The sequence below is a fragment of the Schistocerca piceifrons genome, chromosome 7, assembly GCF_021461385.2.
Source record: "Schistocerca piceifrons isolate TAMUIC-IGC-003096 chromosome 7, iqSchPice1.1, whole genome shotgun sequence".
NCBI classification, from domain to species: Eukaryota; Metazoa; Arthropoda; class Insecta; order Orthoptera; family Acrididae; genus Schistocerca; species Schistocerca piceifrons.
In genome coordinates this window covers 154,800,786-154,813,632 of record NC_060144.1, presented here as the reverse complement: position 1 = coordinate 154,813,632, position 12,847 = coordinate 154,800,786, and the positions used below count along the sequence as shown (strand labels likewise).

General features: G+C 43.9%; 1 protein-coding gene across 1 annotated transcript in view; it reads right to left on the bottom strand.

Annotated features, from left to right (window-relative positions):
• Positions 1 to 12,601, bottom strand: part of LOC124805522 (glutamate receptor ionotropic, kainate 5-like) — a 169,548-nt gene extending 156,947 nt beyond the window's left edge. The window contains exons 1-2 of the mRNA XM_047266088.1: positions 12,535 to 12,601; positions 362 to 538 (exon numbers count right to left, since the gene is read on the bottom strand). Of these exons, the coding sequence (XP_047122044.1) occupies positions 362 to 531 (170 nt within the window). The 5' untranslated portion in view covers positions 532 to 538; positions 12,535 to 12,601. The remainder of the gene's footprint in view (positions 1 to 361; positions 539 to 12,534) is intronic.
• Positions 12,602 to 12,847: the final 246 nt, after the last annotated feature.

Below are 12,847 nucleotides of genomic sequence, written 5' to 3'. Positions count from 1 at the left end.
TCAAACACAGATACATCGCGCACCTTCCCCATTCTACACACCGACCGCACGCGCACTGATACAAAATGTACCGTGCGTGTGTCTGACTACCTGTCATTCCTTGCCAGGTGACGCTACTGGACGGGTTTATATCGATAGTAATTCGGTAGTTATGATGTTCTGGCTGATCAGTGTATGCTTTTCTAATTGTCTGTTATTTAACCTACCGCCTATAGCGAGCCCGACTCTCTGTGAAAATAAGAGAAAATTACGTTTTATCTCTAAGAAATATTACGTGTGGGGGCACACGGTGCTTACAAGGGCAGCAATCTACTAGAAAGGCGTTCGTAATTAAATATCTCACGAGAGAGGTTTGCCGTACCTGTCCTCATAAACGGTTCTGGAGAAGTCAGTAACGCGGAACCTGTCGGCTGTCAGCGTGAGTAAGTCAATTATAATCTCTGCAGTCCCCTGTTGTAGCATGCCAATCAAGCCGTTCCAAGTCTGGTTCTCTTCCTCGTAGCCTGGTACTTGTTCTGGGTATGCTGCCATCTTATACCTGCAACAATTAGGCAACGTGTAAAGTTTGTGCCGGCCGCGGTGGCCGTGCGGTTCTAGGCGCTGCAGTCCGGAACCGCGGGACTGCTACGTCGCAGGTTCGAATCCTGCCTCGGGCATGGATGTGTGTGATGTCCTTAGGTTAGTTAGGTTTAAGTAGTTCTAAGTTCTAGGGGACTGATGACCTAAGATGTTAAGTCCCATAGTGCTCAGAGCCATTTGAACCATTTGTAAAGTTTGTGATATCTCGAATATTAAAGTATACTACTCAAAAATGGCTCAAATGGCTCTGAGCACTTTGGGACATAACAGCGGAGGTCATCAGTCTCCTAGAACTTAGAACTACTTAAACTTAACTAACCCAAGGACATCACACACATCCATGCCCGAGGCAGGATTCGAACCTGCGACCGTAGAGATCGCGCGGTTCCAGACTGAAGCGCCTAGACCCGCTCGGCCACTCCGGCCGGCAAAAGATACTACTGTTCGTAATATGGACAGGATTATTCATGCAGATATGCCAGGATTATAGACTGATAGGCGGGAAACATCGTTACAAGAATGACAGCTTCTTGTATGAAGCAGACAATTTGCGGATCGCAGTACATTGACACGTAAGGACTTGCTTAAGGCCACAGTGTTCCTACGAAACGTGCTAAACGTCCTTGCCTACCAAGAATGTTTCTCGAACGGTATGTTGGAGAGAACGATGCATGATTACTGGATTGCATCTTACATGTTACATTGTCACTTGGAACCGGATGATTATGGCTTCTTTGTCCAAGAGATTCTGTCTTTCCTAGTGCTTATGCCGTCGTAGATGCTCCGCTGCTTTTCATGATTTAGTTTATTTGATCACTTTATTTAACTTTGTTGTCAGATGCCATCAATGTGGCCACATTTTTCAGTTAACTTCAGAGAGGGAAATCGCTAGAGTCGTCTGTCTGTGGATTGTGTATACTTTGCCCCATGTGTTATCGTATTTTAGATGTTTGTGCATCGTATTTTCTGAGAGGGGGATTGCAGATCAGCCCTGTATTTGCTTGATCAATGGTCGAAAACTGCCTCAAAACTACAGGTTGACCGGCGTACCGCAACAACGATCGTCAATCCTACACCCGAATGCGATCCGGGTCTGGCTCACCAAGTGTTGCAAGCTAGCCGGTGGCACATGAATAAGAGCAGATCAGGTCCCACTACATTACTGCCCGATGTTACTTAATGCATCTAGCGCAAAATTATAATGTACCTGGCACGAAATCGACTGGAAACTTCCTTTTTTACTTTACCTACTCTGGATCACGGGAAACATTAGATTGTTTGCTGGCATAGGGTCCATCGAATCACCTTCACAGTTCTCTGTTATTCCAATCTCGTATAGCCCGCGTAAAGAACGAACTCCTATATCTTTCCCTATGAGCTCTGATTTCCCTTATTTTATCATGGTGATCGTTTCTCCCTATGTCGATCGGTGTCAACAAACTATTGTCGCATTCACAGGAGAAAGATGGTGATTGGAACTTCGCGAGAAGATTCTGCCGCAACGAAAAACTCCTAACGCCTTTGTTTTGATGATGTCCACGCCAAATCCTGTGTCATTTCATTGACACTCTCTCCCCTATTTCGCGATAATACAAAACGTGCTGCACTTCTTTGAACTTTTTCGATGTACTCCGTCAATCCTATCTGGTAAGAATCCCACATTGCGCAGCAGTATTCTAAAAGAGAACGGACAAACATAGTGTAGGCAGTCTCTTCAGTAGATCTGTTACATTTTCTAAGTGTTCCAGTAATAAAACGCAGTCTTCGGTTAGCCTTCCCCACAACATTTTCTGTGTGTTCCTTTCAATTTAAGTTGTTCGTAGTGGTAATTCGTAGGTATTTAGTTGAATTTACGGCCTTTAGATTCGACTGATTCACCGTGTAACAGAAGTTTAACGAGTTCCTTTTAGCAGTCATGTGGATAACCTCACAATTTTCGTTGTTTAGGGTCAACTGGCAATTTTCGTACCATATATATATCTTTTCTAAATCGGTTTCAATTTGTGATGATCTTATTTATGATGACTATAAGTCGATAAAGAAAGCGTCATCTGCAAACAACCTAAGACGGCTGCTCAGATTGTCTCCCAAATCTTTGATATAGATGAGAAACAGCAAAGGGCATATAACACTACCTTGGAGAACGTCAAAAATCACTTCCTTTGTACTCGATGACTTTCCATCGGTTACTACGAACTGTGACCTCTCTGACAGGAAATTACGAATCCAGACACATAACTGAGACGATATTCCACAAGCGTGTAATTTCACTACAAACCGCTTGTGCGGTACAGTGTCACAAGCCTTCCGGAAATCCAGAAATACGGAATCGATCTGAAATCCCTTGCCAATAGCACTCAACACTTCATGTGAATAAGGAGAAAGTTGTGTTTCACAGGAACGATGTTTTCTGAATCCATGTTGACTGTGTGACTTCTTCTCCCAGAATCTCTTCATTCTGAGGTTCCTCCTCCACTCCCCTGTTCAGATTACTTGGTCTTTATACACTAATTTCCCGTAACTCCCTGAATTTTTTAACCTTCTTAGAAGTACCTCTTTATCCTAGATATCTTTCCAACTGATGCCAACTTCGTTACTTATTTCCTCAACCTTATGTGCGTTCGCCTTTAGTGTGGTGATGTGATTAAAGATTTTCTTTGTCACTTTCCATTCGTTCTTTGTGGAACAGTGCTCGTAAGATTTCAACTGTCTCTTGCGTATAGTGTCCGTGATCTTCTCCACCGGTTTATACAGACGTCGATTTTTCTTTTTCTTCCACATATCAGACATTTCTTTTGCCGGTCAGAGGGTCTTCCTTAAATTTTTTCTTTCTTTCTTCGCTAATTGTTCCATTTATCCTTTCTTATTCAGTATCAGGCACTCTAAACTGTAAATTGCTTATGGCTTAAATGGTATAGTGAAAAGCCGTTTTCGGCTTGACAGTCCTCATTATTTTGATGTGCAACTCTAATTAAGCGTCGTCTCAAATCGTGTGAGCTGATCAAATTTATACTTATTCGAGCTGCAATTCAGTAACAGTGATCGTTGAAGTCAAACCGTATTTTTCTTCTCTGCGCATGTAATTGCTGATCTTCCTCGACTCGCTTGTGAGGAGAGGATTCTACGAAACCAACTTTCGACTGACCTGGTGTTGAGAAACTGAGATAATCCCCCGCGCTGTGTAAACCGGCAGCGCAAGGTGAAGCCCTTACCCACGCCATCTCGACACCGGTCAGTTATGCCGCAGGATGACTGCATTGTTTGAGTTCTGGCGACGGGCTGATGCCTCGTAGCTAAATTCTTTTCCCTTGGGCTTTTTAGGATGCAGAACGCAAAACAAGAATGCAGCAGAAAGCTTAAAAACGGTGTCCATGGACACGCGACTTAGCAACAGAATGGAGAGTTTACAGCTATGCCTTCGGGCGAGATGTTTTCTCTTGAATGCGTTGCCTCTGGCCCCAGGGAGATGGAAGACAGATTGTATACCGATTAGGTTCCTTTCAGATTACGCTGATACAATAGCCCCCTACTTAGCAATCATATACAACCGCTCGCTCACCGATAGATCTCTACCTACAGATTGGAAAATTGCGCAGGTCGCACCAGTGTTTAAGAAGGGTAGTAGGTGTAATCCATCGAACTACAGACCTATATCTTTGACGTCGGTTTGCAGTAGGGTTTTGGAGCATATACCGTATTCAAACATTATGAATCACCTCGAAGGGAACGATCTATTGATACGTAATCAGCATGGTTTCAGAAAACATCGTTCTTGTGCAACGCAGCTAGCTCTTTATACGCACGAAGTAATGGCTGCTATCGACAGGGGTCTCAAGTTGATTCCGTATTTCTAGATTTCCGGAAAGCTTTTGACCCCGTTCCTCACAAGCGACTTCTAATCGAGCTGCGGCCTATGGGGTATCGTCTCAGTTGTGCGACTGGATGCGTGATTTCCTGTCAGGAAGGTCGCAGTTCGTGGTAATAGACGACAAATCATCGAACGAAACTGAAGTGATATCAGGTGTTCCCCAGGGAAGCGTCCTGGGACCTCTGCTGTTCCTGATCTATACAAATGACCTGGGTGACAATCTGAGCAGTTCTCTTAGGTTGTTCGCAGATGATGCTGTAATTTACCGTCTAGTAAGGTCATCCGAAGACCAGTATCAGTTGCAAAGCGATTTAGAAAAGATTGCTGTATGGTGTGGCAGGTGGCAGTTGACGCCTAATAACGAAAAGTGTGAGGTGATCCACATGAGTTCCAAAAGAAATCCGTTGGAATTCGGTTACTCGATAAATAGTAAAATTCTCAAGGCTGTCAATTCAACTAAGTACCTGAGTGTTAAAATTGCGAACAACTTCAGTTGGAAAGACCACATAGATAATATTGTGGGGAAGGCGAGCCAAAGGTTGCGTTTCATTGGCAGGACTCTTAGAAGATGCAACAAGTCCACTAAAGAGACAGCTTACACTACACTCGTTAGTCCTCTGTTAGAATATTGCTGCGTGGTGTGGGATCCTTACCAGGTGGGATTGACGGAGGACATCGAAAGGGTGCAAAAAAGGGCAGCTCGCTTTGTATTATCACGTAGTAGGGGAGAGAGTGTGGCAGATATGATACGCAAATTGGGATGGAAGTCATTAAAGCAAAGACGTTTTTCGTCGCGGCGAGATCTATTTACGAAATTTCAGTCACCAACTTTCTCTTCCGAATGCGAAAATATTTTGTTGAGCCCAACCTACATAGGTAGGAATGATCATCAAAATAAAATAAGAGAAATCAGAGCTCGAACAGAAAGGTTTAGGTGTTCGTTCTTCCCGCGCGCTGTTCGGGAGTGGAATGGTAGAGAGATAGTATGATTGTGGTTCGATGAACCCTCTGCCAAGCACTTAAATGTGAATTGCAGAGTAATCATGTAGATGTAGATGTAGATGTAGAGGGCCCATTCAAACAGACCGCTATCTCGTTGTCTCTCCCGAAAACAACAAAATTTTGTCAGACAATTTTTTTTGCCACTTGGTGTAAGCGTGCAACATACAGACGCCAAAAGTTTGGTGTGATGGCAGACTGCTTCCTTTTCCCGCGCACAAGAGAGCAGCACATTGGGTGTTCTTAATATAGACAACAGATTAACGGAATCAATAAGTGACCCTGTTATGGTGCCAGTCGGCAACCGTTACGTTCCGAGGAGCTGAATGTTAAATCCTCGCTGCTAACGATAAATGGGTGGAATCTGGCCAATGGGCTCTGTCGCTGTAGGAATCTGGACAGGCAAGCAAAAAATTAGTTGACACAAGTACACTCTAAATAAATATATTTCACTCAGCTTGTTGCTGCAGAACAGCTATACTGCTGAAACTTGTGGCAGCCATGGCTAGCTGTAAGCCGAGGCCAGACACCGGGTGCGTCTGTATACACTAAATGTTTGCTGGTAGAGCCAACTATCAACAACTCGGTGTGACTTTCGTCTCCAACTAGCAACTTGGAACCAATCTAGAACGAGAAAGCGGTGCCCTGGTGCCTGTTGCTTATAACACCGTCCCGGCGGGCTTCATTGATCGATGGCCTTAAGGTTCTCCATTGGTCAGGTCGTCCTATTGGAGCGGTGTTCAAAGCGCCACTTGTGGCGCCTGCAGGAATTTTCATGGAGGCACCGGCTCCCGTAGAATCGATAAGCCACGATACTACGGAAGCGATGATAGAGGCTCTTGAATGCAGAATTCTCAGGACAGAGAGCCAGGAAACCAGTCGTTTGGAGAATTTTTTGTAGGGGTAAAACAGCAATACTTTTACGCCATTGGCTAGCAACTAACGAATATTTTTTTTCATTTGTGGGCAATCATAGGAGGGACTCAGTTCTGCTCGGGCAGTCTTTCTGTTCACCTCTTTTTTGGCACGGAGTGCACACTTTCTGCTTTCCAACTTCGGCTGCAGCAGACAGCTTTGACTTTGCGACTTCTGGCTGCTTGAGTGGCCACGTGAACTGTTAGACGAGTTCTGGCGACACCCATCAACATAATACCGGATGATCAAAAACACAGTATAAATTTGGAAACTGAATAAATCACGGAATAATGTAGATAGAGAGGTACAAATTAACACACATGCTTGGAGTGACATGGGGTTTTATTAGAACTAAAAAAATACAAACGTTCAAAAAATGACCGACAGATGGTGCTTCATCTAATCAGAATAGCAATAATTAGCACAACAAAGTAAGACAAACCAAAGATGATGTTCTTTACAGGAAATGCTCAATATGTCCACCGTCTTTCCTCAACAATAGTTGTAGTAGAGGAATAATGTTGTGAACAGCACTGTAAAGCATGTCCGGAGTTATGGTGAGGCATTGGCGTCGGATGTTGTCTTTCAGCATCCCTAGAGATGTATCACGATACACTTGCGAATTCAGGTAACCCCAAAGCAAATAATCGCACGGACTGAGATCTGGGGACCTGGGAGGCCAAGCATGACGAAAGTGGCGGCTGAGCACACGATCATCACCAAACGACGCGCGCAAGAGATCTTTCACGTGTCTAGCAATATGTTTTTTTTCTTGTAATAAAACCCCATGTCATTCCAAGCATGTGTGTCAATTTTTACCTCTCTATCTACATTATTCCGTGATTTATTAAGTTTTCAAATTTATACTGACGTTTTTATCACCCGGTATATAGCTGTTCGCTCGCGTTCGGCAACTGTGGTGAGAATATCTGGCAGCACTGGCTTGCTAGTATGAAACGAAGTTCGGAATTTTTCACCATTTTATTAAATTTAAAAAATGGCTCTGAGCACTATGGGACTTAACATCTGAGATCAGCAGTCCCCTAGTACTTAGAACTACTCAAACCTAACTAACCTAAGGACATCACACACATCCATGCCCGAGGCAGGATTCGAACCTACGACCGTAGCGGTCTCGCAGTTCCAGACTGAGGCGCCTAGAACCGCTCGGCCACAGCAGCCGGCTAATAAATTCAAGTAGGTTCACCCACAGGTGGACGATCAGGCAGAGTTGCATTGCTAACTTTCTTCTTCTTTCCGATACGATTGCACAGTCACTGTTATTTATCCGCAGCACTAAATTAATTGTGTTAGGGAGCTGATGTCTACTGATCCTACTCCCCTATCGTATAACTTTTCCTATCCTTTCGGTGTTGCTATTATTTTATTTCACGTTAGTCAAATGTTGAGTGTACGATTTATTTTCATCGAACGTTTTTTATCAGTTGTCAACACTGAATCTTGTAGTAAAGTGTGAGTTGATATGCGTCACGTTTCTGATTTCTTAGGTAGTGAATATCTTTATACTGAATCATGGAAAAGTCGGTACCTAAGAGTTAGTGCTTTTCATTAAAAGCTTAACTTTTTTCCTTTGAGCATCTGAGTTTTGTGGAGCGATCTGGGTCTCAGCGACCCATCTGATGCAGGTCACGGAACCATGCGAGAGGGAAGGTTCGGCTCAACTGGCCTTCACGGTAGGAGATTGTTCTTTTGCTATGTTTGTTCTGTACCAACCTGTATTTTAGTACTATCTTTCTGGTTCGTCCTTTGTTTACTTCTTTATTAAGCCCAGTCAGATGGCTCCATTCATCAATGTGCCTGAATTTATCCCTTCTCTTGATTCTTCCAGACCTTGTATTCAGACGAGTTTCTCCATCATTTTTGCACTCCATGTATTTTATTTTTTCGTAGAGCATGAGTTCTGTTTTTCCTGATATCCACTGCAGGTTTTCGATCATTAACAGAGCTCATCAGAGCTTATTTGTCCTGACCGGCAAACAATATGAAATCATCCACTTTCAAACCCTTCTTCTTTGGACCTAAACAGATTCCTTCCACTCATTCTTTCATAGCTACCTTCCATTATCTCATTATCATTTCCAGAAACATGTTAAACAAAATGAGCAACAGTCCACACCCTGTCTAACATTAGTCTTAGTCTTCAAGGGCTCTGAAATTCCCCCATCAAATTTTACGTTGGAGATGGCTTCAATTAGCGTTTGATTTATAATTGCCCAAATTTTTGCACCTGTTCCGAATTCTTCCAGAACACTGAAAAGCTTCTGCTTGTCGATTACGCCATATGATTTTTCAAAATCAACGAACACAACTAAAGTAGTTCTGCCTCGTATTGAACTTGCTCTGAGAATGGTTTTCAGACAGACACTCTCTTCCACAAAGGGTCATCCTTTTCTGAAGTCTGGTTGGTATTCATCTGTTTGTTTCCTATTAAGTTTCATAAGACTTTGGAAAATATTTTGTAGGAAGTTGGTGGTGACGAAATTAGATGGCAATTGTTTGGAATGTTCCAGTCTCGATTCATACTGAGTGGGTGTATAAGGGCTAATTTCCAGGCAGCGTGTATTGTGTCCTTTCCTCAGTTATCACGGATCACATGATGTAAGTCTTCTGTTGCTTGTCCACTCCATATTTAAACATCTCCTCTACTATTCCGTCCGCTCTAGTCTCTTTTTTTATTTTTTTAGTTCTTCGCTGAATTTATTACTCTCACGAGGCTCGATGGTTTTGAATGTGCATTTACATTTGATTGTCTCATGAAGTTTAGACTCTTCAGAGTTCCTCACAGTTCTCAGGAGTGCTAAAGTAGTCGGCTAAAAGTTGTATTCCTCCTTGTTACTTAATGCTAAAGTACAGTCTTGTATTTTGAAACAAAGGCATGATACTGTTGTAGTTCTTTCTTGAAAGTTCTACAAAATTCCCTGGCGTTATTTTTCTTGAAGTGTTCCGCTAGATTTTCTAAACTATTTTTTGTCGTACTTTCTTTTTTTCCTCTAGTAATCTATGTAGTAGTTGTTTTTTTAACTACAGATGTCTACGTTTTCTCTCAGAGTGGTTTGAGTACAAGCTTTTACAAGCATTTAGTCTCTTATCTAGGGTTTCATCACACATTTTGTTCCACCATCCGTGTTTCTCTTTCCTTCTTCTTTCCTCAGGGTTCCCAACTGCTTTTGCTTCCTCCCAGCTGTTGACCTTCAATACCGATAGATCCTCTTGGTAAATCTTATTGTTTTCTTTGAGAGTCTGAGTATCGATCCCTTTTTTTTCTGAGGTCTATTTGGTTGATACTTTACGTTAATTTTCGAAAGGTAATGGTCAGAATCGATGTTCAGAATTTTTCTCATTTACACTTTCAAATTCTCACTTCTGTTGTTGCTTGTTATTGCGTGTTTCTCAGAAATATTCTGCTTCCTCCTTGTTTCGTTCACTGTCTTGATTTGTTGGAGAATGGCCGGTAATGATTGTGTGGAAAGTATTTCCAGATATAAATGATAAAATGAAATTCTCTCCGAGTGCAGCCCCCCCTCCCCCCCCCCTTCCCCAGGGGGCTCACGGTCCTTTCGTGAGTACGTGCGTGGCGAGCACGGGGCCCCGAACTATTGCAGCCTTCCTTCTTCCCAGGGCTGCATTTCCTTGTCCTTCCCCTCCTTTCCTCTCCTTGCTCCTTCCCCTTCGGTCTCTCCTCTCTCTCTGTTGGTGTCCTTATTTAAGTTGGCTCCGCAATCCTCCTGGTTCTGTTGACTTTCCAATTTGGTTTTGTTGCATAATCACCTCATCTTTTTGGCATTCCCTGGTCCCGCTCTGGTGTTTGACCTCCATTACTAAATTTCTTTTCCGTAGTGTGAGCCATTTGGGGAAGAGCACCTTACCTAGTGTCTCTGACATGTGCCTTCTTAGTTCATTCCACCTATTCTTTCACGTCGTTGTCTGATGCTAGGGTGCATAGCCAGCACGGTAACCAGCCTGTGTGGTGGAGTCGCTTTGTACCCTTTTGGTTGAACCTCCTGAACTCACAGGGATCACACTTCTAATACCTGATCTGTGACCTCTTCATGTAAGCCTAGGAGTGGTTGCTCGTCATCCTGGAGCATCCAAACTCCCGGCAATGGCCACCGTGCCAGACGGCCTTTGCTGTGGCTGGGTGGCGCCCTTGGGGAGAGCCCCTGTTCGGAGTGAGTGGTATCGGGGTGGACGCTATGCAAATGAAACGCATACGGGTCCTGAACTCTGGCCGCTCTTCTCCTGCCGTCTCTCTGCGTGGAACTGATTCTTTTCGTGCTGCTTCTCCTGTCCCTTCGGCGTTCCCTTCCATGATTACCCCCTGGGAGGAGGATCAGGATTGTCAGCTAGCCGCGAAACCTTTCCCCCGCTATCTGGTTTGCACCAGGACTGATGGGGATACTTTCACCAATACCAAACCTTTATTTTTTGTGGAACACATTGAAGGCAAGTTTCGCGAAGTGGACTCTCTGAGCAAAATGGGGTCGGGTTCATTGTTGATCAAAACTGCTTCAGCTCTCCAGTCTGCGGCCCTTCTTGCCTGTAACCATCTTGGCACAATTCATGTGACCATTACCTCCTCCCCCCCCCCCCCACCAGTCTCTAAATATGGTTCAAGGAGTGATTTTTCATAGGGACCTCATCCTTCAAACTGATGAGGAACTTCTGGATGTTCTCGGATGGCGGGATGTTCAGCGTGTTCAGAAGGGTCGGAAGGACAATCGCATTGATACTGGTGCCTTTATCTTGGCCTCTGAAGGGGATACGCTGCCTGACAAAGTAAAGATTATGGTTTATCGTATATCCCACCACCTATGAGGTGTTTCAAGTGCTTGCATTTTGGACACATGTCTTCCCGCTGTTCACAGGCCCCTCTCTGTGGCGACTGTGGACTTCCAATCTCCTGCCACACCTTGGTATACGTGACGCCACCAGCAGTCGACCATATGTTCATCCTGAAGATGGCCCCTGCGATTAAGACTGTTTTCTTAATAATAAGGTCTTGTTAGGTGATCTGGATCAGTGTCCATCCATACATTGATGGAGAATCGTTACTGGTGGCCACCAATGTGGGTGGTGGCATGGGGACTGTCCTCACTCCAGACATTGCTGTGTAATACACTGCCATGAGTGAATGAGGCTTCATGCTTGAACAATACAAACTGTATGTCCAGCACTACAGCACTACTGTGGATAACCCATTGATAGAAGTGAACGAATGGCTCAAAATCTTTTGGTCCCAGTACATCTGCTGTATGGTAGGGGTGTAATAACAGCTCTACCACTACCCTCCATAATGTATCCGTCTAAGTGTGCATTTCATAGGCAAGCTGACAATTGCTTATTGCTGGGTGGCTGGCCACACGATCCAACACCATCATCTCAAAGTCTGTTGCTCGGACATGTCTTTGGCAGGAATCTTGGCTGGCGTGAATGACGTCATCTCTCATAACTTGGTATCCACGGAGATACATCTTCCAGTTAGGTTCACGCTTGTTGGGACAACATTCTCTGTAAATTAGTGCTATTTTATGGCCATTATGTCCTCTTCTCACAACTTACAATATATGCATGTCTGCCTACTCTTGTGGCGGGTGACATTGCATCTTTGATTACACGTCACGCACTGTACACATTAGCACACCTCACGATGGGGCATATCAGAAACTGTTTGATACAGTAGACAACTGAAACAATGGGTAGGGGTTTGCATGCGGCACAAGTTAATGGGCCAATGCTATGCGTGCGGTCGTCACATAAAATCCTTACTAAGAGCTGCATTTTGTTCAGTGAGCTGCTTGGTGGTCAGGGGTGTATAAAGTTTATCACCCACTACCTGTTCCAATGTACAACAGACAATCAGGATCTCTGCAAGAATGTGGCAAAAGTTCATGCACTCTTGCAATATATGCATTAAGACTGGCGGTCGTCGATATGAACAGTTACTATGAGCTACTTGTTGCGTGTATCCATGACACAATAAATACGTGCTTCTGACTACCGGTTCCTTATCTCAATATAATTGGTGGTGAAGCCACTACAACACGCTTCAATCTGACCCAAATGGTTTGGGACTCCCTTTATACACCTAGAATTATACCTAAATAATACCTATAAGATGAAAAATTTTGTCAGTTGAGTTATTCATTACATACGTGCTGTTGGTGAGGCTTGTCAATATTTTCAGCACTTTCTCTGACAGATGGATGTTTGCGGAGACAAAGGACACGACCTAGAAAAATAAGATTGTAATGTACCAGTTAGACAAGACCTTTACAGGTGACACATCTCACAACTAATCTCACCTGGAATGAGCGGCCGTTCAGACTTGCTCGTATGCTGTAGAGGTGGCTATTCAGCGTGTGCAGTCCTCGTTGAGCATTCCAGGTTCCAAACAGCGACGTCACTAGGGGAGAGTTTTCGTCCACCTTGTAAACTTCGTTTATTTCAAAGTCTCTTCCAACAGAC